Source organism: Urocampus carinirostris, chromosome 13 (genome assembly GCF_059441175.1).
Source record: "Urocampus carinirostris isolate Australia breed hairy pipefish chromosome 13, RoL_Ucar_1.0, whole genome shotgun sequence".
Classification (NCBI taxonomy): Eukaryota; Metazoa; Chordata; class Actinopteri; order Syngnathiformes; family Syngnathidae; genus Urocampus; species Urocampus carinirostris.
Genome location: NC_142361.1, coordinates 14,960,665 through 14,983,008, shown reverse-complemented (window position 1 = coordinate 14,983,008; position 22,344 = coordinate 14,960,665). Strand labels below are relative to the sequence as shown.

Sequence of the window (22,344 nt, the reverse complement as noted above, 5' to 3'; positions counted from 1 at the left end):
AAATATTCATATTTGTATATATATATATATATCTATCTGTTTTTATGTTTGTTAGTCTGTCCACCCAATAAAAAGGGGAAGGAGTATATATATGACCACTATCTTTCACAGGCAGTCGGGTAGGTTACCCTGGATGTGAAAAATGCCCCAAAAAGTGGACGCAGACCTTTTTTTTGTTGACTAAGCATTTTTCCAGGAAAGACATTCCACTGTCCCAGGAGAGCGACATTCAATTTTAACACAATGTCTCTCAGTTTAATAAGCAATCAGGTTTTGTGTCTCAACGCGGGTGATTATCTAATGTCATAACGGCAAAAGCCATTCTAGATATAATTTGTATTATTTTAGCATATCATTATCATTGTTACTATTGTTGACATCGTTATATGACATGTGGAGAAAAGGAGCCTACTTATTAGATTTAAAAGGGACATTGTGTATTATTCAGTGGTGAAAAAAAACTTAATTAAAAACAATATTGATTTGAATAATAAGCAAAAATACATAAACTATCATATAAACTTGCATTTTTGAATACTTGTGAGGAAAGATATTTGCATTTATTTTACAATTGAAGGCTTACCTAAAGGGAACTGACACAATTTTCTGCCATCTTGCCCCCAAAAAACACTTTGTGAGAGGCTGTGCAAAACAATTTGAAGAAAATAAGTGTGGTCAGTTGGGTCAGTTTGAGTCCCCCCGTAGTTTGTATTCTTCCTTGAGCTTTTTAGCACTTTTCAGCTGCAGTACACGATACAAGGACATCTTGTCGTCAAAGAGTACACTCTGTCCCTGTAAAGCAGTGTGAGCTAAAGTGCAGTGAGTATGAATATTGTGGTTTGATTCAATTTGGGGATTAATGTTTAATTCCATGCAAATTTGATACACTGTTTGCGCTTGTTACCGGTAAATCAAAACCTGCCCAGAGGGCATGGCGAGCTTGACATCTTTTTTTCCTTTTAGTTTAACATGATTTGAAAATAGTCATAAATTAGGGGAAAAAACGTGTTTAAAAAAATGTAATTGTAATCAAATATAGGGTTGTTTTTTTTAGGAGAAAATCGTGATTTAATCTTTTTGACAAATCCTCCACCCCTAATTACCCATCACATAAACGGGTAAATTTTTAATAGCAGTGCAATACCTCCATCAAAGCCTTCATTTGTGTTCGTTGCAACTCCAGGTCTTCACTCAATGTGTCTTTCTTCACACTCAGCTCAGCCACCTGGGCCCTCAACGGCGTCAGCGCTTCGTAAAAACGAACCTGCAGAAAAAAAAATGGAAATAATCAACAACAAGCAGGAAAGATGTGTTAATAAAGTGCAAAGCAGCTTACAGCAACAAATTCCTGAATGGACATGGACTCTTCGGGGAGATTACGGAGCTCCAGGTAGCGTTCATGCGACATGTCCAAATCCCGAAGAGACCTGCGGAGCTCTCCGGCTTTGTCTCGCATCTGTCGGTTGGCCTCCTCCAGCTGCTGTTGCCGAAGCAAGATATTTTCCACCTCCTTTTTTCGCAGAGCCTGCTGCTTCCTAAAGATTCCAGTTTGTATTCAAGCTACCAAGATACTGCACTCTTGTCTTACGAGCAAACAGAACAGTCAGCTCACCTGTTATCCTCCTGAGCAAGCTTAAGCTCACTGTCCAGCTTCAACGTCAACACATGCTTCTGATGGAGAGCGTCATTCAATCTCTCCTCCAGCTCTTCTACCTAGCATTGTTATCAAATAGATATGTAACAGCATATACAGTCATGAAAGTATGACTTTTCCAGTTGTATATTTTCAATATTCTAATCAAGTTAATCATTTGGTGGCACCTTTTAATTAATGTGGTTATTAACATATTTGTTTTTTTTTTGCACCTCACGTCCAAATGTATCCATTCATTTAGTCATTGTACAGTCTCTACATTGTTCCATGTGGTATTCTGATCTACTATTAGAGGGGTATTGTCTTGAGTCCTATCAATTGTGAATTTCTCTGTGGGGATGAATAAAGTATATATCTATCTATCTATCAAACCACCTGCAGTATTCACTTCAAACAAATGACTGGTCTGAAAGTGGGATTTGGGGAATTTCCCACTGACTTATGTATCATTGTCATAGCCCACTGTGATTTGTCTCTCTGGAATATGAATGAATGAATTATCCATTTTGAATGCTTACTTCAGAAGCCATCACAGCCTTATTCTGTACTCAAAAACCCAAAATAGTTGTTTTTGTAAACATGTTTTATTGTAATAAAAACCTCTAAAACATCTAAAAACTAAACTTATCAACACCAGCGCTTGTTTTACCACTTTGCACAACCCGGATGTTGAATGAACATGCAGAGGAGGAAAAAGTATTTGTGTACAACAGAGCATCACTAGAACATAAAAATGAATAGTGAAAATGAGTTTCTAAAATTAAAAACACATAACCTGTTTATAGTAAGATTAGAAAAAATCTCAGACGTATATGACTGGGTTATCTATAATGCGGTTGTATGATTTCTTTCAGTGGTGTGGAATTTTTGTGGAGAATGAATTGTGTTTAATATAAAGTATAACCACAGCAATGTGTGTCATTTCAGTTACACAAAAATATATTACGAGAATAGCTACTTTGTATCTTTGCGATATTACAAATACTCGCCTTAGCCGCAGGGGTGGCCAACCTGGTCCTCAAGAGTCGCATGTCCTGCATGTGTTTGGAGTTTATCTGCTCCAATAGAGGTGATTCCAATCATCTGGATCATTATCGAGCTCTCACAAAGCTTGCGAACAAGCTGAAAATTGGCATTACCTGTGTTGGAGCAGAGAAACCTCCAAAACAAGCAGGACATGCAGCTCTCGAGGACCAGGTTTGGTCACCCCTGGACTAATGCTATCGCAATCTGATGCTGTGATTCTAAATCATGCGTTTGTTACTTCTCATCTTGATAACTGTAATGTATTGCTAATTAGTCTCCCGATGTCTGCTGTTAAAAGTTTGCAGCTGATGCAAAATGCTAAAACAAGACTTGACTAAAACGAGAACATCTGCTCATTTTACCCTAATTGTAGCTGAACTGCACTGGCTCCCTGTCCAGTTAAGATGTGATTTTAAGGTTCTGTTGCTAACACACAAAAGGTTTGCAAGGACTTGCCTCCTCTTATCCTTCAGACACACACATTTAAACACACACTATGTTTTTGCTCGAAGCCTCTCCAGAAAATGCTAGTCTTCAAGTGACTCCAAGAGCCAAGAAGAAGTCTGCAGGCTCAAAAGCGTTCTTGATTTGAGCCCTAGTGCGGAGGACTGCTCTGCCCTCTGAGAGCAAATCTGCAACATCAGTGGAAGTTTCTAAACCTTTCCTTAAGAAAAAATTTATATTCAATAGTTTTTGAGTGATGTTGGACTTATTTTTGTTTTTGTTTTCTTGCCTTTGAGGGAGGACGAGCATGGATGTTGCACAGTGAATGGGTTCTGAGCCATTGTGCTGGCACCTAGACCTAATGCATGCCATCATCTAGAAAATGGGTCTCAAACTTGCAGCCCACAGGCCACTTGCAGGACCTTGGGGTGAGAGTTCAAGGCCCCCGCCTTTATATGAAATTGTAAAGTGAATGCAGCCCATTTTTACAGAATGATTCATTGTTAAATTATCCTTTATTTTTAGATCTCATTTTGTTTAGAGAATATAGTGAAGTATGTATTTGCTGAAATATTATTATATTTATCTATTTTACTTTTCACGGTTTTGCTACTCTACCGATTTGCATTTTGCATTGTGTTCTGCATTCTGATTGGTTATTTGTAGAACAAATGCCTGGGTCGTAAAAAGGGTTTGTTCTTTGGATTCAGTGAATTGTCCAGTATTAACTTGTGTAATTTAAAAAAAAAAGTTTATCTTCACATACTGTGCCTATCATAAGACCTCAACCTAGCAATAACGATTGATCACTTTATTTGAGAACAGTGAAATGTCTTTACTAGAGATTTTTTTTTTGACAATTCAATTTGGCCCTAGCTCTGGCGGCCCCAGAGAAATTTGGTACCAGTCAATACTGTACAGGCCAGAATATCTAGAACTGGCCAACAGTCTATATGGCTATTGAACTCTGCCACCCCGCTCACACACACACTTAAGACAACAATCACACTCACTAACTGACAATTACTGGTTGCACTACTGCAGTATACAATCATCACTCACCACTTCTTTCCATCATAATTCCCGAGTGAACGTTAAGGAGTGTCGGACACAATTGCACTTGAAAATGTACTGATTTAATTTTGCTGCTATTGAGTTTTTATTGTACCATGTCTGCACTTTTACTTTTAATGTGTATATCTGGTTATATTGGGCCTTTATCTGTATTTATTGTAAACATTTATTCTGTGGGGGCAGCACGGCGGCGCAGTGTTTAGCGCATGGCGGCACAGTTCTGAGGTCATGAGATCGAACCTCCTGTGCGAAGTTGGCATGTTCGCCCCGTGCTTGCGTCGGTTTCCTCCGGGCACTCCGGTTCCCTCCCACATTTCAAAAACATGCATGTCAGGTGAATTGGCTGGTCCAAATTGTCCCTAGGTGTGAATGAGCGAGTGAGTTGTCTGTCTCTGTGCCCTGCGACTGGCTGGCAACCAGTTCAGGGTGTCCCCTGCCCACTGCCCGAAGATAGCTGGGCTCCAGCACCCCCGCGACCCGACTGAGGATAAGCGGTGCAGATAATGGATGGATGGATTTATACTGTGGATCTTTGCATTTTTTTAACTGTGACTGGATTCTGACAAAAGAAAGTTTCGTTGTTCATTGACAACGACAATACATTCTCTGATCTCTGAAATCTTTTGAGACCCCTGATCTGAAAACCCTGCTGCAGTGGCCCTTGTTTTCAAACAGGAAGTTTGGCGTATCTATCAAACTTTTTGCATGGTCAAAACATGCTTGGGTTACCTTCGACATGTAGTCAGCCTTCATGTTATCGATAGTGATGTTTTTCTGTGAAAGCTCGATTTTCAGCAGCTGGACGTTCTGGAGAAGCTCCTTCCTCTCGATCAGCTGTCGGATGAGTTTGTGAGAGCCTGGCCGCAACTCGTCAGACGAAGAGACATCCTCGGCAGTGGGCACGGTCGTCTCCAGGCTTAAATCCTCCGACTCCAAGTCCAGAGAGCTGGAGATGTTGGCGGCGGCTGATTTGAGCTTGGGCATTATTGTTTATATACCCCGGCTTGCTAATGCTAAAAAGCTAAGCGAAAAGCTCTAAAGGCGACAACGTTTACTTGTTGAATCAAGCATGTGGGAGCCCAATGTTATATTTATTGGCATAAGTTATCTTTAATTATTTTACCAGCATTTAAAATGCAAAATAAAGAGGAGAGCTGTCAGAAACACCCTTGGTTATTTTGAAGGGTCCCGCTTCCTTTAACAACCGGAACAAGATCATGTGATGCAAAACCAGAAAGACGTATATTCAAAGGGTGGTGTAAAGCGCGCCCCCTTTTGAAATATATGCGCATTGCCACCAGTGTTTGGTATTTTCTCATTTTTTTGTAAGCCAAACATATATTTAATACAACAGCTCGTAGAATAAGTTTACTCTGGGTGACAGCTATTAGTAGAAAACATTTTTTCGAATAACGATGTATCCCACTGCTAACACTGAATACAGTTCTTCTTTCGAGCGATAGAGGCACTGTGTAATTGACTTGCGCCCAGCCTTGAGTGAGCTGAGTGATGGAAATTCCGGCTATTTTTAGAGAATCGGCTTTTTCGGCTAGCTTTATTGGAAAAGGGATGGCTCCTTTTCTCCAAACCGGCGCCCCAGATTTTGGTTGTTGTTGCTTCAATCCTTATTATGTACATTATACACAAAATTACTATAAAGGAGCAGAAAAATAAAGAAAAATAGAAAAAAGAAGCACAAGAGGAAAATGGAATAACTGAAAAGGAAAATAAAAAAAAGAATTAAAAATAAGGGAAAGGCTAAGGAAAAAGAAACAAGTCAAGTCAAGTCAAGTCATTTTTATTTGTATAGCCCTTAATCACAAGGAGTCTCAAAGGGCTGTACAGACTATTAATAATAATAATAATAATAATAATAATTTCCTTGTATTGTCATCCCCTGATCTAAAACCTACATGAGGGCAAGGAAACACACAAAAACCTCAGCATAAGTAAAATGAAGAAACCTTGAAGAGGGACCACACGTGAGATAATCCCCCTTCCAGGATGACCATGTCAAAATGGAAGTTGCATTAAAAAAAACAATCAAATTAAAAACAATATATAAAATAAAAAGGCAATAAATTAAGGGAAAAAAGAAAACAATGCAGAGAGCCAGGAAAAAAACAGAAGAAAAACGTTTAAAAAGGAAAAAAGCGGAAAAAAAAGCGAAACATCTAGGAAATAGGGAGATGAAAAAAATAAAAATAAATAAATAAAAAATTAAAAAAACAAGAGAAAAAAAAACAAGAAAAAGTAAAAGTCTAGGGAAAAAGAAAAAGACATTTAAAAAAAAAAGAAAATGAGAGAATAAAAGATGGAGGGACAAGAAAAAAGAAGAGAATAGTTAGGGAAAAAGAAAGAAAAACGAGTCACAAGAAAAAAGGAAAAACAAAGGAACATTTTAAAAAAGCTACAAAAACCGTTTTTGGGGGTCCATGTATTTTACACTATATAGTGACCTTTTACCTCATCCAAACATTGCATTTTTTTATACTTAGCAATTTTAAAGTCAAGCAAGGCATACTCCCTGAAAATGTCAATTAAAATTATACAATTTTCATTGCAACAATAAATAAAACACGATAATAAACACAAAGTAAAATATTTACACATCTATAAAAACAAATTAAAATGCAAAACAGTTTTTAATATTTTATATGATATACAAAATTTATGTCAACCACACGAAAACCACGAAAAAAACACAATGACGTGTGAGTGTGTGAATGGGTAAGTGTGAAGCACATTGTAAAGCGCTTTGGGAGCTCTTCATTGACTTGAAAAGCGCTATATAAATGCAGACCATTTACCATGACCAATCACAAGAGAGGAAAAATGGCGTCTCGTAGGGGTTCCGGCTCGCGTCGATCAATTCCAACATCGTCTCGAGGAGCCATTTCGTTCGCCAACTACAAATCATTACCTTTTCTGTGACGCAACAAAAATGGCCGATAAGCAGGCTTTGATATAAACAACGTGGATTTTTTTAAATATAATTTGTACATTAAATGTCTCAATTGTGTATTGTTCTAATCGCACATGTCATCAAAAAGTCGCCGTAGTTGCAGTTAAGTGAAATTAGTTTTAACCGCCTTTAAATGAGCTGCGCATTGTTTTAGACCTATCCTCCTCACATGGCACGTTCACTTATAAGTCTCGCTAAGATTTTAGACAAGTACGCCTGCATTTTATTTCATTGACCGGATTGCGTCGCCGTCATGTTGAAGTCCAAGACTTTCGTTAAGAAGACTCGGACCGGCCGGGTCATGAAAATTGTTCGCGAGCATTATCTGAGAGACGACATTTGGTGCGGGAGCGAAGCTTGCGACCAATGCCAGCACGAGTCCACCGTGCTGCAGACAGACGCGTGCATCGAAAGCAACTTGTGCCCATTTTCGCATTACCTTATTCCAGACACCAACGTGGTTTTACATCAGGTAAGAAAACAACAAAACGAGAGGCAGATGACTTGTTTTGTAAGTCATGTCACATTTATTTGTATAACCATAAGTCGGAGAAAGTCTCAAAGGGTTGCACCGTTTTCTAAAGAAAATGTCATATTTAGTTAAATGTTTCTATCAATTGTATTTTGGCACTCATGGACTGATCCATACTAATGTTTGGCAAGTAAATTGATTTGGGTTTATTCAAACAATATCGATCTGCTTTAAGTACCACAAATAGAGAAATGTATTGTTATTGTTCTACAAGTCAATTCGTGATTATTTTTCAAGCCTTTAATCAAAAGTAGCTCAATGGGCTGCACAGACGACTGCAAAGTACTATTACACCATCTGATCTAAAACATACATGAGGGAAAGGAAAAACTCAACATGAGGAAAATGAAACCTTGAGAAGGGACCGTACTTGAGGTAATCCCTCTTCCAGGATGACCAGACTGCAGTGGATGTTATAATAAAACAAGCATTAGTTTTTATCAGAACTGACATTTTAAGCATGGCAATGTCATCTCAATTTGCATTGGAAGGCACACGTTTTTATTTCCAACAGATCGATTTGGCAGGGGTCACCAACCCTGTGCTCCCGGGGACCAGGTAGCCCCGTATGAACACTTGAGTAGCTGGGGGACAGGGTCTGAAAAATAGCTCACCGGTTATTTTCAAGGAAATTTGATTTCTAACTGACATAATGTTTTATTGTTTGACCAAGCCTAATTTAACTTCTTATAATTAAAACCATTTCAAAACAGCAATAACACGATAAGTTGTCATTTTAGAAATGCACATCAAACTGATAGCCCTTTGTGCTAATCAATAACAAAAGGTAGCTCTTGACTTTAAATAGGTTTATGACTCCTGACTTAAGTATTTTAAAAAAGCATCAACATTTTTGGTGTGGGTATTAAAGAACATATTCTGTATGACTGTTAAAGTGAATAAAATGTGTTGTACATGCACATTCACAAGTCTAAAACGGGAATTTGACTTCCATGTTCATCTTTTCATGTACAAAACAATTTTTAATGCAAATCTGCCACGTTTTCGTGAAACCTCATATTAAGACAAATGACGAGAATACTAATCGCAACAGACATTTTTCTCCTTTGCACAACGGAGCCGCATAGACTAATGAATTTTCTCGGTGCTTTGATTGGACGAGTGAGAAGTAGACAGTTTAATACAGCGTCATCATTGGTCACAACTCTCCCAAGACAATTTAAATATGATTTATTTATGGAAGTGGCTACAGCATGTTTGAGGTATTGGGGTGGTAAATGTTTTTTTTTAAATCTTTTATCAGTGGTGCTCAGAACTAAACATGGGTTTGAACATTCAATAATGCACCAAAATGTCTAGCATAAATCTGCCAATCACTGTAACAGCCCGTATGATATCTCACAGATTGATGTTTTGGAGGACCCGGTGATTTGTAACGTGGTTATACTCCAGACAGTCCTCCAGGAAATTCGCCATCGCAGTGCGCCAGTCTACAAACGCCTCAAAGACCTCATCCACGAGGGGGAAAGACACTTCTACACATTTACCAATGAGCATCACAGGTAGCACATTTAAAATCCACGTCAGATGTGTTGTTTTCTCATTTGATCATGTTTTCTTTAAAATGTATTCTATGCAGAGAGACATTCATCGAACGGGAACCAGGGGAGAGTGCCAATGATCGAAACGACAGAGCGATCCGTGTGGCAACAAAGTGGTACAGCGAGCACCTGGCAAAGCCAGATGACCCCAAGGTGGTGCTCCTAACTAATGATCTCGGTAACAAGCAGAAGGCAGAAGAAAGCGGACTGTTGGTGTACAAATGTAAGCTTTTGAATTTACATAAACCTCTAGCCTACAGTAACAATGGTGTTCTAAAACATTTTTGGTTCTCCTACTAGTTGAAGAGTATATCAAGGGCTTGATAGCGAACCCTGAGCTTGTGGACCGCTTGGCGTTGTCAAATGATGAAAAGGTAAGCAGATCCGTTTCTCAAGGGTGCTTCTTACTTTAAGGCAAATACTGAATTTTTCCTTAAAGAAAATATTTTGTTTAGTGAATTATTAGTATGAATTAATTCATTCGCATTTACAAATAGTGCAATAATATTTAGCCGCGACAAAATTCCCTAAAAAGTGTGCTTTACATATTTTACTCCTTAGACTCATGGTTGTATAAATAATGTAGAATTATTGAGGTTTTTCTATCGGGGATGTACAATACTTCATCAAAAACTGAATGATTTTGTCTACTAAAAGTCTTCTGAATTCTGTGACCTCTCCTCTGTAATCCCACAGTTATTTCTAGGCTAGTGATCCAATATTAAAATGCAGTACTGTAGTTGGCCCTAGTATTCTTAAAATTTAGTTTGAGGTTTTTCTGAAACGATATAGTTTATTACTCTTGGTATAACTTGGATGCAATTTTGAGTTTTAATGTAATTCTTATGGATTGAATTTGCTTGAATAGTTGCTTTTGCACCATCGTAAATGATCTCTTTCCTATTCAGAATGACATCACCAGCAGAAGGGTTTTATTCCCCGAGCATTTCCCGTTGTCCCGGATACAGGCCGGCATCAAAAGTGGCTCTTTCATCCAGGGAACCTTTAAGGCCAGCAGAGATAACTACCTGGAGGCCAAAGTTTTTGTTCAAAACGATGGGGGAGATAGCACAGAGGTATACCATTCAAGCACGTTTTACACTAGTACGTAACGGAGACAGAAGTTGAATCTGTACAATCACCAATCTGTCACATGTTAAAACTTGTAGCAAAGTTTGTGAGGGTTGAAAAGATAAATTATTTCAATTGTAGTGTATATATGTGTTAAATTTACATTGCCACACCTTGGCAGGTTCTCATCCAGGGCCTTCAGAACCTCAACAGAGCCGTGCACCAAGATGTGGTTGCCGTTCAGCTGTTGCCACGCAGCCAGTGGGTAGCACCATCCTCCATCGTGTTGCAGGACGTGGGCTCGGCCAAAGACGACAATGCAGAAGAAGATGAGGAGGAGGATGTTGTCAGTTGTTTGTGACGGTATTCTGGTTTTGAGCCCGCCTCTGTAGTTGACCATGTGCTCTCTGTTTATGAGCAGATGAGAACTTTTGGAGGAGATGTAGACCGTAAGCCCACAGGCAAGATTGTCGGGATAATCAAAAGGAACTGGAGACCTTTCTGCGGAATGCTCAATGTCTCTCAAATCAAAGAGGTAATGTTAGGTGATGTTAGACTTTGTTTGGGGAGTAGTCGTTAATATAAGGCTAAGAACACTCCTTCTGGACCACCATCACTCTTGTGTAAAAAGCTGTGTTTGAAGAGGACTTCACACACAATCTTAAAGGAACAGTGTATTAATAATTACCTCCTAGTGGTAAAACGAATTTCATAAAAAAACAATTGATTTAATTATCAAGCACAAATATATGAACTATTAGTTAAAATGCATTTTAAAAATACTCTTAGGTTAATACATTATGTTTATTTTACATAACATGAGCTTCACCTAAAGGGAACTGACATAATTGTCCACCATCTTGCTGCTACAGGTACCCTAAAACTTTAAAAAGGCTGGGCAAAACATGAGAAGTAAAAGATGCGTTTTGGTCACTTCGAGTCTACATAGTTTGTATTTAGTTTTCAATCCGTTTCAAGTTGACATTTAAGCACTTCATTAAAAATTAGCAAACAAAAGAAAGTGAAAATGGATAGTACATTGACAAGATTGGAGAGGTGATAGGAAAGATCATGACGCTGCGACGCACGTTTTATTGGGATCCAGATACTGTATCAGCAGATACTTCAAATCAACCATACACACACAAACAAAATTGGGGACAAAAAAGTCATAAAAGTGTAAAATAATTTTGTATTTGTCTGTTGCAACTGCAATTGAATATATATTTTAAGAGGAATTGATTAATTAAATCCAAGTAAGTGCTGAATCGCATGTGATAGTTCCTGCCTACTCTTCTTAAAGTCCATGCACCCACTCTGAAAATATTTTGTTTTTCGTCTAGTCTACGCGCCACCTTTTCACCCCGGCGGACCGCTGCATTCCACGCATCCGCATCGAAACCCGCCAGGCTTCTACCTTAGCGGGCCAGAGGATCATGGTAGCCATTGATGGCTGGCCCAAAGACTCCAGATATCCCAATGTCAGTCCCCATTAAACTCATTAAAGTCATGCAGTAAAGCCTTGCAAAACTGACTATCGTTCCTTTTTCATCAGGGTCACTTTGTTCGCACTTTGGGCATGGCTGGGGAGAAGGACACGGAAGAGGAAGTGCTGCTGTTGGAGCACGACGTTCCCCATCAGGCATTCTCTCAAAGTGTGCTTAGTTTTCTTCCTAAAATGCCATGGAGCATCAAACCGGAGGTAGATAATATCAATGCCCTTTAAATCACCCACAAATTTGCAGGTAAAATCAAATCTCAAGGTGTTTCTTAATGTGTAAACAGGACATGGTGGGCAGGGAGGACTTGAGGCATTTGACTGTGTGCAGTGTCGATCCTCCGGGATGCACAGACATTGATGACGCACTCCATTGTCGGAAGCTCGGCAGTGGAAATTTTGAGGTAAAGGTCTCAAACCCAAGCGTTAGTATATCATAAAGGTGGGCAATAATGGGAAATTTGTTATCGATTCGATCCAAGTTAATATAGCGTAGTATTGATGGATGTGTTTCACCTATTTTCCTTGAGTTAGTTTATAGTTACGATAGACAGGATTAATATTTCAGGCACTAAAATTATTATTTAGTTTTTATTAAATAACTACATTACAAACTTTAACAGTATAAATAATAAATATATAAATATTTCTATTACTACTGTTTCAGATCCCAAAAAGTCAAAAATAAGTAGTAAAGTAACGAAAATACATATACTGTACAACAATTGTCAACAAGACAACTAAAATACCTTTCATTGCAGTGTTTTGAAAATTAAGGCAGGAATGCAAAAAGGTGTCAGTTGTCTGTTATTCCCAGCCTATGGCTCTGTACTCCAACAAAGAAGCCCTTTTGGCTCTTGTTACCATAGTGACAACAGATTTGCAGTTTTTGGGGAGGCGGGGGGCAGCACAGCGGTGCAGTGGTTAGCGCGTGTGCGGCACAGTTCTGAGATCGTGAGATCTAACCTGTGTGGAGTTTGCATGTTCTCCCCGTGCTTGTGTGGGTTTCCACCAGGCACTCCGGTTCCCTCCCACATTCCAAAAACATGCATCTCAGATTAATTGGCCGGTTCAAATTGTCCCTAGGTGTGAACGTGCGAGCGATTTGCCTGTCCCTGTGTGCTCTGCGACTAGCTGGGATGGGCTCCAGCACCCCCGCGACCCTACTGAGGATAAGCGGTGCAGATAATGGATGGATGGATGGATGTGGAGGCGGGGGGAACAGTAACATGAATATGTTTTTATTGCACTCTATAGGGTTTTTTTCCCCCTCACTTATTTATGTCAATTTGTTGTGTTGCTACAGTAGCGAACCATTTAATCACACAATTACACATTGACATTGTCCTTTTCTGTTGTTGAAATAAGTCCAAACCGCACTGCGCTTCCCGTTTGCCACTGTAAGTTTTGGGTGGATCGATCTATTAGGCAGAATGCAGCAGGCCAGCTAGTGGCCAGGTAAGGGTGAGAGCTAAAAGTGTGGTTGTCTGTCACTTACTCAGGGATAGACTTGTAGAGTTGCGCTGGGCAAAAGAGGTAGGTAGGGGCTAGGGGGGTTTGCGTTAGTTACACAGAGAATTCAGCGCTTTTAGGAAATTTGTAGGGTAGCGAAGAACCAACCCAAGGAAAATAATAATGATCCGATCTAAGTGTTGATAATATTTATATTTGGATCGTTCCGCTCACCCTTATGAAATGCCACACGCCTTTACGTCATAGTGTGTTTTCTTAGGTGGGAGTCCATATTGCAGACGTCAGTCACTTCATCAGACCTGGGAATGCCCTGGACAAGGAGGCCGCCAACCGGGGCACAACGGTTTACCTTTGTGGAAAAGTGAGGAGAATCAAAGTGTACACGAATAGAATGAAAAATTGCCAAATTCAGTAGATGAACTGGTAAGAAATTTACAAGGATGTGTCTTGTCCCACAGAGAATCGACATGGTTCCAGACCTGCTGAGCTCTAATCTGTGTTCGCTACGCTCCAATGTGGACAGGTGAGGGACACTCATCAGCAACATTGTCAAAATATTTTACAACTCAATATGATCTGTTCTAATATTCCTTTTCTAGAATGGCTTTTTCTTGCATCTGGGAGCTAAATCAGGATGCCGAAATTCTCAAAACACGGTTCACGAAAAGTGTCATCAACTCCAAGGTAAACACATCAAGTTTGACCCAACGGAGTGAAAAAATGAAATCGTGGTTCATTGTCTGAATTTGTAACTCCTTGTCCTCATTCGGTTCAGGCATCTCTGACCTATGCAGAGGCCCAGATGAGGATCGACGACACTGGGATGAACGACGACATCACGACAAGCCTGCGCGGCCTCAACAAGCTCGCCAAGATTCTGAAGAAGAAGAGGATCCAGAAAGGGTGAGGTCTGCTCGTACAGAACACTATCATAAATAAGTTTTGCAGAACATTTAACGTCATAGTCATGGTCTCCTAGGGCCCTGACTCTGTCCAATGTTGAGGTCCGCTTTCATATAGACAGTGAAACCCATGACCCTATTGAGCTTCAGACCAAAGAACTCATGTAAGTATTTTCAAAAACTAATCAACAGATGATTTTATTTGGACAACTGATTTCAAAGACGAGTAAATTAGCGTTAATTGGATAAAAGTCTAATTGAATCTCTGTTTTCAGGGAGACCAACTCCATGGTGGAGGAATTCATGTTGCTGGCCAACATTTCAGTCGCCCAAAAAATCTATGACGAGTTTGCAGAGTGCGCTTTGTTAAGGAAGCATCCGCCACCACCGCCTTCTAACTATGACATCCTCCTGAAGGCAGCAAAATCAAAGGTGGGTCATTGGCTTCATGAAAAGAGTTAATTTATAGGCCTGGAATGGTAATGGTTTTTGTGGTGGCTTAATATTTGATGTACAGTCGCTCCCTTACTTACGACCATTTGACTTACGTAAAACGGTAGATACCATCATTTTCCGGACATTGCTGTAAGTTAGATTTTGTATTGTGTGCACCTTTTTCCGAGTACAGGAGATTATTGTAGTGCTTCTTTCCACCACTAAGACGTGTGGTGGTGCTGTGAGTGGTCACCTGGCATCCACCCCGAAGAAGAAATACGGCTTCTACTTACTGGTTTGTATGTAATCATAGCAACGTGTACTGTATCGCTAGTGCGCCAAGAAGTTTGATGTTTTTGTTGTTTAATATCTCGTGCATCCATTCAATATGGTTTGTGGAAAGTGTAAAGAAGAGGCGAGCCGTTTCTTTGGAAACGAAAGTGGAATAAGAAAGCTTGATGCGGTTGAGAAAATGGTTGATCACTTTTTTTTCATCCACTTTTGCCTAACTCTTCAATATGTAAGCTAAACTAAACTTTATTTATCTTTATAGTCATGTGTATTTGTATAGCCCTTAATCACAAAGAGTCTCAAAAGGCTTCACAAACCACAGAATGTCAACGCCTAATGTGTAGCTTTGTTTTTCATTACTATGCATTATCATTCAGTCCGCTTTGTAATGTTGTAGAGCATATTATTTTTCAGATTCAAAACAATACAGGTTACTTATACAAGCTTTAAACATACTTATGTAAACCTTAAACATACATTCCATACAAAATATAGGACTGGAGCAACTTACGAACAAATTCAACTTGGGAACGATCTCTTCGTAAGCAGGGCAGCGTCTGTCACACATTTATCTCCATTATTTCTCATGACCAAATCGAAATAAAAAATGGTTCAAAGGCCTCAAAAAAATGCTGTCTATTCTATACTATAAGGCGCACTAGATTATAAGGTGCACTACCCAAAAAATTGTATTTTGTGATATATTTTTCACACATGGACATAAATGACTAAAACTTGCATGTAATTAAAAATTCTGAAAGCTTGGGGTTGCTTAGAAAAAATACCTAGTGAATGACGTCTAGAATAACCTGACTTGTTTTCTTTACTTGCTCTTTTTTTGGGACAATGGCCGATATTATTATATTATTATTTGTAGTATAAGGTTCCCGTTTAGCTATTACCAATGTACGAAAGTCCTGTGAGCTTGCTTACTATACAGATACCTTCTAAGCTAAGATATAATGACAACAATTCAAACAAGACTGTGTAATTTTGTACAAAATGGTGCCATTAACAAAAATCTTCAAGTAATCAGGATACGTTTCATACTTACGATGAATCATCGTGCAAAGCAACAAAAGACCATTTGCAATGAGCGTTCGAAATTTAGTATCTGTGCCGCCGTTGAGGTTCTGCGCTTTTTTTGTTTACTTTATGCAAAACAATTGATTAACATTTTAACCACGAGGGCACTTGAAGACCAATTTATTTCTCAAAGGCAGAACAGTAATCTCCAATTTTATCCACTGTATGTTTTGGAATATGAGGTGTGCCGGAATATAAAGTGCACCTTCAAATTTGTAATAAGTTTTTTTTAGGTGGGCCTTGTAGTATGTAAATTACGGTACAAGTATGTATTTCTGAGGGTCTTTTCTTCATGCATTCCATTACATTCCAACCATCGATCGTTTTTGTGTTTTAGAATGTACAGCTCCACACAGATTCAGCGAAGGCATTGGCCGACTCATTGGAAGCGGCAAAAGTGGACGGCTTCATGTACTTCAACACGTTGCTGCGCATCCTCGCCACTCGCTGCATGATGCAGGCTGTCTATTTCTGCTCGGGCATGGACAACGATTTCCATCACTACGGTCTTGCATCACCTATTTACACGCACTTCACGTCGCCCATTAGGAGGTAAAAGTGAAGTTCGGACCTGGGATTAATAACAAGTGAACTGAAACAATAACAAAAACGTCAAAGATGAATTTTTCCCTTCCGGCCTTTATGTTGATGTTACCAACCTGGTCTTCAGGTACGCTGACATCATCGTGCATCGGCTACTAGCTGTGGCCATTGGGGCGGACAGCACCTACCCTGATTTGACGGACAAACACAAACAGTCTGCACTGTGCAACAACCTCAACTATCGACATAAAATGTCCCAATATGCTCAGAGGGCGTCTGTGGCTTTTCACACTCAGGTAAACATCAATCAGTGGACAACTATCCTCTTTAGATCATCCTAAAATGTTACTAGTTCCCTTCTAACATAGTTAAAATAGGATTGACTGTAATACCTTCATAAATTCTTAAAATAATTAAGGTGTATCCTAATTTACGAACTTCATTTGCTCTTCTACTACATAAATGAGCACGCTTAAATCAAGATTACCTTTCATTTGAGAATCATTTAATCCCCCCAAATAAGGACCCCTATTGAAAGTATGATGCTGCATCTCAAGGGGCTACGCTTCTGTGATGAAAATATTTCTCAGTTTGGCAAAATTCACCGTTTTGTAGTCACAATGGTTGACCTATGTGAATCATAAATCAAAAACATGTTTTTCGGGTGGGAGAGGGTTCTTATTTCATGTGCTTTCACAGAGGAGAAAGAGCTAGTGCATATTGCAGAATAGATAAATGCCAGACAGATGCCTGTATGTCAGCATGGGCGGTCGTCGTATGCCAGAACCACAGATCAGTACAGAATGACCACTCCCATCTGAGCGGCGCCACTACTGCGAGCCTAAGCTAGCTGGGCCAAACTGACTCTTCCAGTACATGTGCACGGAGGGAAAAAAAATAAAAAGAGAATGCTGGCTCAGTGTGCTGCTTATGGATGCACTCAAGGCCATACCATAGATTTCATAGGTAAACATGTTTTCGGCTGGATTTTTTTTTCATGATTTAAAAATTTTGTTGAGCGTTTCAGTAGCTCCAGTTCCTCTTTGTGGCATAAATTGCTTCAATGTTTTTGAAAATAAGGCCGCACTAGATTTTCTGACTCCTTTGATTTGACCATTCTGTATATGGTCACTTCAGTCGACGTAAAAACAGGATGAATGTCTTCCTTTAACTTTTTAGTGTTTTTTTTTTTTTTTTGTCTAGAGAGGCATGTGACTATATTTGTTCATGTATATGACTGAATGGAAACATATGTTGGCCTGGAGAGGGATGGGTGCCACCAGGTTGTACTTGCCCAAGACACACCACAGAAAATGGTGCCTCTATGGGGGAAGAGAACCAACTAACGAACAAACCATATGCTCATGTGTGTATATATATAATGTTATTCATTTACCTTGATTTGCAATAAAATAAAACATTTAAACATTGTTAGAAAAAAACACAAGTTCTTGATAAATGTCTTAAAATATCCTCTTTTGAATGATTAATATTTTCTATTACTTTCAGATTATTACAAATTCAGTGCAGTGTCGTTTTCCGTTTTTTTTTTTTTTTTTTTTTTTTAATTAATTTTCCATAATAACAAAAAGTCAAAGTTGCCAAACAAGTTACCCGCATGAAAATGGTTTGTAAAATGAGCAATTTATGATTTATTTTCGATGTACGTACATTGGCTTAACAGGGACATTGACTTGACCTATGTGGCCGCCACATGGGCACGTTAGTGTCCTGTATCTAGTGGTCCGTACATATATGTGGCCAGAACGACTATCCCATGTTCCGAGTGGTGGCCTAATATGCTGTGGCAGAGTGAATTTGGCATTTGAGACGGTGCGTTTGAATTCAAATCTGTTGTTTGTGCGGTCGGAAATTGTTGCCTGATGGTCTGTGCAACTCTGTAGGAGTGAGGATTGTAGAGGCTACAACAAAGGATAAATCAAACCACACAGTTTCTGGCCAATCAAGGGGGAGAATGGTCAACTGCAGCCCCGTACGTTGTAATATATAGATTATAAACAAATTCGAAAAATGATAGCTAAGCTTGATCATTGCAGTTTATTCAATCCCTACATTGAAAAGTACAAAAGTGCTGCTATGGCATTCACAACATCATCTAATAGACCCTGCGATTGAGCTCAGAATCACTGGGTTCAATGGAATTTTTTCATGCCTAAGAAAGCGCCTGGGTTCGATTCCTTAATGATAGAGAATTGTGATTGGTTGAGGCTTGTACATGCATCAAGTCACAAGCCAATGTTATTGTTTTTGCCATGTATTGAGAACGATTGATCTGTTTAAATGCAGACGATTACAAAAGTGGTCCCGAAACATTATTATAGTATTTTATTATCTCTCCAGTTGTTCTTCAAGAACCGAGGAATCCTGAGTGAAGAAGGCTTTGTCCTATTTGTGAGGAAAAATGCCATCATCGTCCTCATCCCTAAATTCGGCCTGGAAGGAACAGTCTTTTTTGACGGCAAGGACAAGGGTGGTCCTCAGCTTCTGTTTGATGAGGAGGTAATAAAGGCGCAACGCGTGTTATGAGGTTCTGCTCCTTTACCGCTACCGTCTTCTGTATTCAGGGTCCGTCTCTGACTGTCGAGCAGCACACCTTCCGAATTTTTGACCGAGTGAAGGTCACCATAAGCCTTGACGACTCCAATATTCAGCACCAGAAGATTCGCATGGCATTGATCCAGCCTGAGGTAAGAACATACTATGCAAAATAATGAAAAATAATTGAAAAGGTGATAAAGTGCAAATGTGTAATCGGTCAGGGGTCATTAACCTCTGTCCTTGAGGGCACCTGTCATTAACGTTATTAGCCACTAGCAGAACTTAAAACAAGCTCATCATATTAATGATCTGTGTTGAAGAAGAGGAACATTCAAAATATTTTGACGGCTACACTCTTAGATGCTCTGCTTTAAATGGTAAAATTTGTGTCGTGGTTAGAAATGATTTAGCCTATCTGTTGTTTATAGAATGAAACATACCTACAGATGAATACTAAAACTAAATTTTGCAATGCTATTATCTTGCTAGCTTTGTCAATATAAATATTTACAAGTTACATTTTAGTTAACATTTTTTAATGATAAAGGAATTGTGCTAAAATTATTGCAATGTACATATTTGATCTATTTTTTGTGTATAAATTACTCATTTTAACATGTAACTCATGTACTGTATTTGCAAACCACACGCACTTGTTTTTAATGCGCTCCCTAAAAGTCGGAATACATTTTTTTTTTCCGCCGCTCAAATTTTGTGGTTGAGTGCAATAGGAATTGAATCCCAGTCACGCCGGTGGGAGCACTAAATTCTAACTACTGGCCTCATGGTATAGGCTATGTGTGAAAGGGCAGATTTTTCACCATTCTCAAACTATTTTTAGTCACAGTACCAGAAACAAATGTTACAATGACAATGTGGCCAAATTATTACATTAACATCAGTCTCTAGGACCTTGACTAAAGATAGTGTGAGAAGGAAAGGGGGAAAAACAATGCCTTGAGTTCGGTGCTCTCACCGCCGCCACCTGGGTTTGAATCCTGTTATAACATATATCCAAAACTATGAGTTCTTTTTGGGTAAAAAAAAGTGTTGTACAGGAATAAATCTGGTACATCTCATAAAATGCACAAAAAAGATGACACATAAAAGCACACATATGTTATTGTATTTACAACGTTTTAAGTTGTTGTGGACAGAATATATTTGGCCCCTTAAAACTCCTGATATTACCATGTTGTGACATGTTGACAATTTTAGTTTCAGAAAAATAAATCTCAATTATATTGATGTTACTAATGAGGAAAATAACACCTAAAGGGAACATTCTTCTCTTTGGGGATGAGATTGTAACAAAACACAAACCATAAAATCTGGCTGTAGTTTCTAGATTAGGGGTCTCCAATGCGGTGCACCAGGTAGTCACCTAAAACCATCCGAGTAGCCTCATGGATCATTGTTTTCTATCTGGCATGTTTAGTGGTTGACAGCCTGTATTAACCTAATAATTACAATCTGGTAACAACGTGTTTGTTTACAAATGCATATTAAACTGGGAGCCCTTCACCCTAATCAGTTCTAAATACTTTGTTGATAATATTTTAACACCTTTCAAGTAAATGATGCATCCTTCCCCAACTGACATTCTCATTTTTCTGTCAGATCCCGGGTGTGAGCGTTTCAGACACGGAAGTTGAAATGAAAAACAAGAAACCCAAACTGGACCGTTGAGCTGTTTAATCAAGGATCGGACTCAAAATGCATCTGTTTCGTGAAATTGTCTTACAAACATTTTTTTTGTTTTCACATTTACAGCTTTTACATACATTTTTTTAATGCTGAAAGGATTACAATTGATTTTTCCAGTGGTTGGTTACAATTTCTGCTTTATCATGTAGTGTCCTGTAACAAAGCGTGTTAATTTTGACATTAGAGTAAAAAGTGTGTTATAAAAAACATACCATCATTGATATGAACGATTGTCATGTTGGCATTCAATAAAGTGACAAGATGTTTTGAAACACACAAAATACATGACAACATTTGTAATGTTAACTACTAAGAGTAATACTCTTAATCAAATAAGCCAGAAACCGTAAAGCAGACATCCAGATCTATCAACTTAGAGTTGTCTGATATTATAAGATACCAATACCTTGAGAGTGTTTTTGCACCAATGCCTTGTGTGAGAAAATGTAGCACATTCAGACTCCTTGTGATTAAGGGCTGTACAAATAAACATGACTTGACCTACCCCCCAAGCACCCTCATTTGCAAAAACTACACAATTTTGTGGAGCTTTTTGCTGCAAGTTTAGGGTTTTCTTTGCAATTCCCACAGTACATGATTTTTATCAAGCGGAGCTCTTAAAAAATTACAGGATATATCTTCGTTAAAGGGACGGTGCATTTGGCGCTTTGTAGTGGTAAACCTCCTTAAAAAAAATTTAAATAAATAAAACTACATGAAACATGCTTTTTAAAATACCGTATTTTCATGACTAAGGCGCACCCCACAAAATGTTTTTTGTCCTACATTTTCCATACACAAGGCGGACATGACTATTAGGCGCTACAGTAGGAACTTCAACAAAACAGTTTGATAGTTCAAACTTATTAACCCCTTAACATTCCAACGGCTCGCAAAGAAGCAAATATGTGTCTGACACGTACGGACACGGTGTGTGTACAATGTCACCAATTACTCAAATGTGTCATTCCACATATCACTAGGAAGGTCAAACTCTTGGGATTCAAGAAATGCCAACCATTTCTCAATTTCTATTTTCTTTTTCGCCCGCAACTGTGTAGACAGAAAAGTAAGAAATTCATTGGGCAGGGAAACGTGGTTTTTTACTGTTCATATGACAAACACTTTGAATTGAATTGAACTTAAAAATAGACTCACCACAGAAACATCAAGATCAGTCAAACAAAATACTGGCAAATCTAAAGCCGGGCTAGCCCACCAAAGTCGTCTTGCAGCCATCACATTCAATAATAATCCACAACCATGGTCCTCTTACATTGGTGAGTGTAGTAGATCCAACTGTGTAAAATATTTACACACGCAATGCCGATAGATAAAAAATAAAAAATCTGCCGAGAAACATTTGCATCGATGGACGTTGCTTGTTGCTGTCGGTTTAGTCGGCGGCTGCTTGCCTTAGTTGCGAGACCTTGCGACTCAATATTGATCCATATATAAGGCGCACTGTATTATAAGGCGCATGGTCAGTTTTTGCAAATATAGGCTTTTAGGTGCGCCTTAT

General features: G+C 38.9%; 2 protein-coding genes across 2 annotated transcripts in view; one reads left to right on the top strand and one right to left on the bottom strand.

The window, feature by feature from the left end:
- pibf1 (progesterone immunomodulatory binding factor 1) overlaps window positions 1-5,447 on the bottom strand; it is a 42,327-nt gene extending 36,880 nt beyond the window's left edge. The window contains exons 1-4 of the mRNA XM_088351833.1: window positions 4,928-5,447; window positions 1,613-1,713; window positions 1,337-1,535; window positions 1,145-1,264 (exon numbers count right to left, since the gene is read on the bottom strand). Coding sequence (XP_088207959.1) covers window positions 1,145-1,264; window positions 1,337-1,535; window positions 1,613-1,713; window positions 4,928-5,182 — 675 coding nt within the window. The 5' untranslated portion in view covers window positions 5,183-5,447. The remainder of the gene's footprint in view (window positions 1-1,144; window positions 1,265-1,336; window positions 1,536-1,612; window positions 1,714-4,927) is intronic.
- Window positions 5,448-7,057: 1,610 nt separating this feature from the next.
- dis3 (DIS3 exosome endoribonuclease and 3'-5' exoribonuclease) lies at window positions 7,058-21,329 on the top strand. Its single transcript, XM_088351550.1, has 21 exons — window positions 7,058-7,635; window positions 9,061-9,218; window positions 9,296-9,480; window positions 9,558-9,631; window positions 10,166-10,333; window positions 10,510-10,674; window positions 10,750-10,863; window positions 11,672-11,809; window positions 11,884-12,030; window positions 12,114-12,230; window positions 13,559-13,660; window positions 13,758-13,822; window positions 13,899-13,983; window positions 14,075-14,202; window positions 14,279-14,365; window positions 14,477-14,633; window positions 16,351-16,565; window positions 16,684-16,852; window positions 18,918-19,076; window positions 19,142-19,264; window positions 20,736-21,329. Exons 1-21 carry the CDS (start codon window positions 7,417-7,419, stop codon window positions 20,802-20,804), a joined length of 2,844 nt encoding a protein of 947 aa, XP_088207676.1. The 5' UTR covers window positions 7,058-7,416; the 3' UTR covers window positions 20,805-21,329.
- The last annotated feature ends 1,015 nt before the right edge of the window (window positions 21,330-22,344 follow it).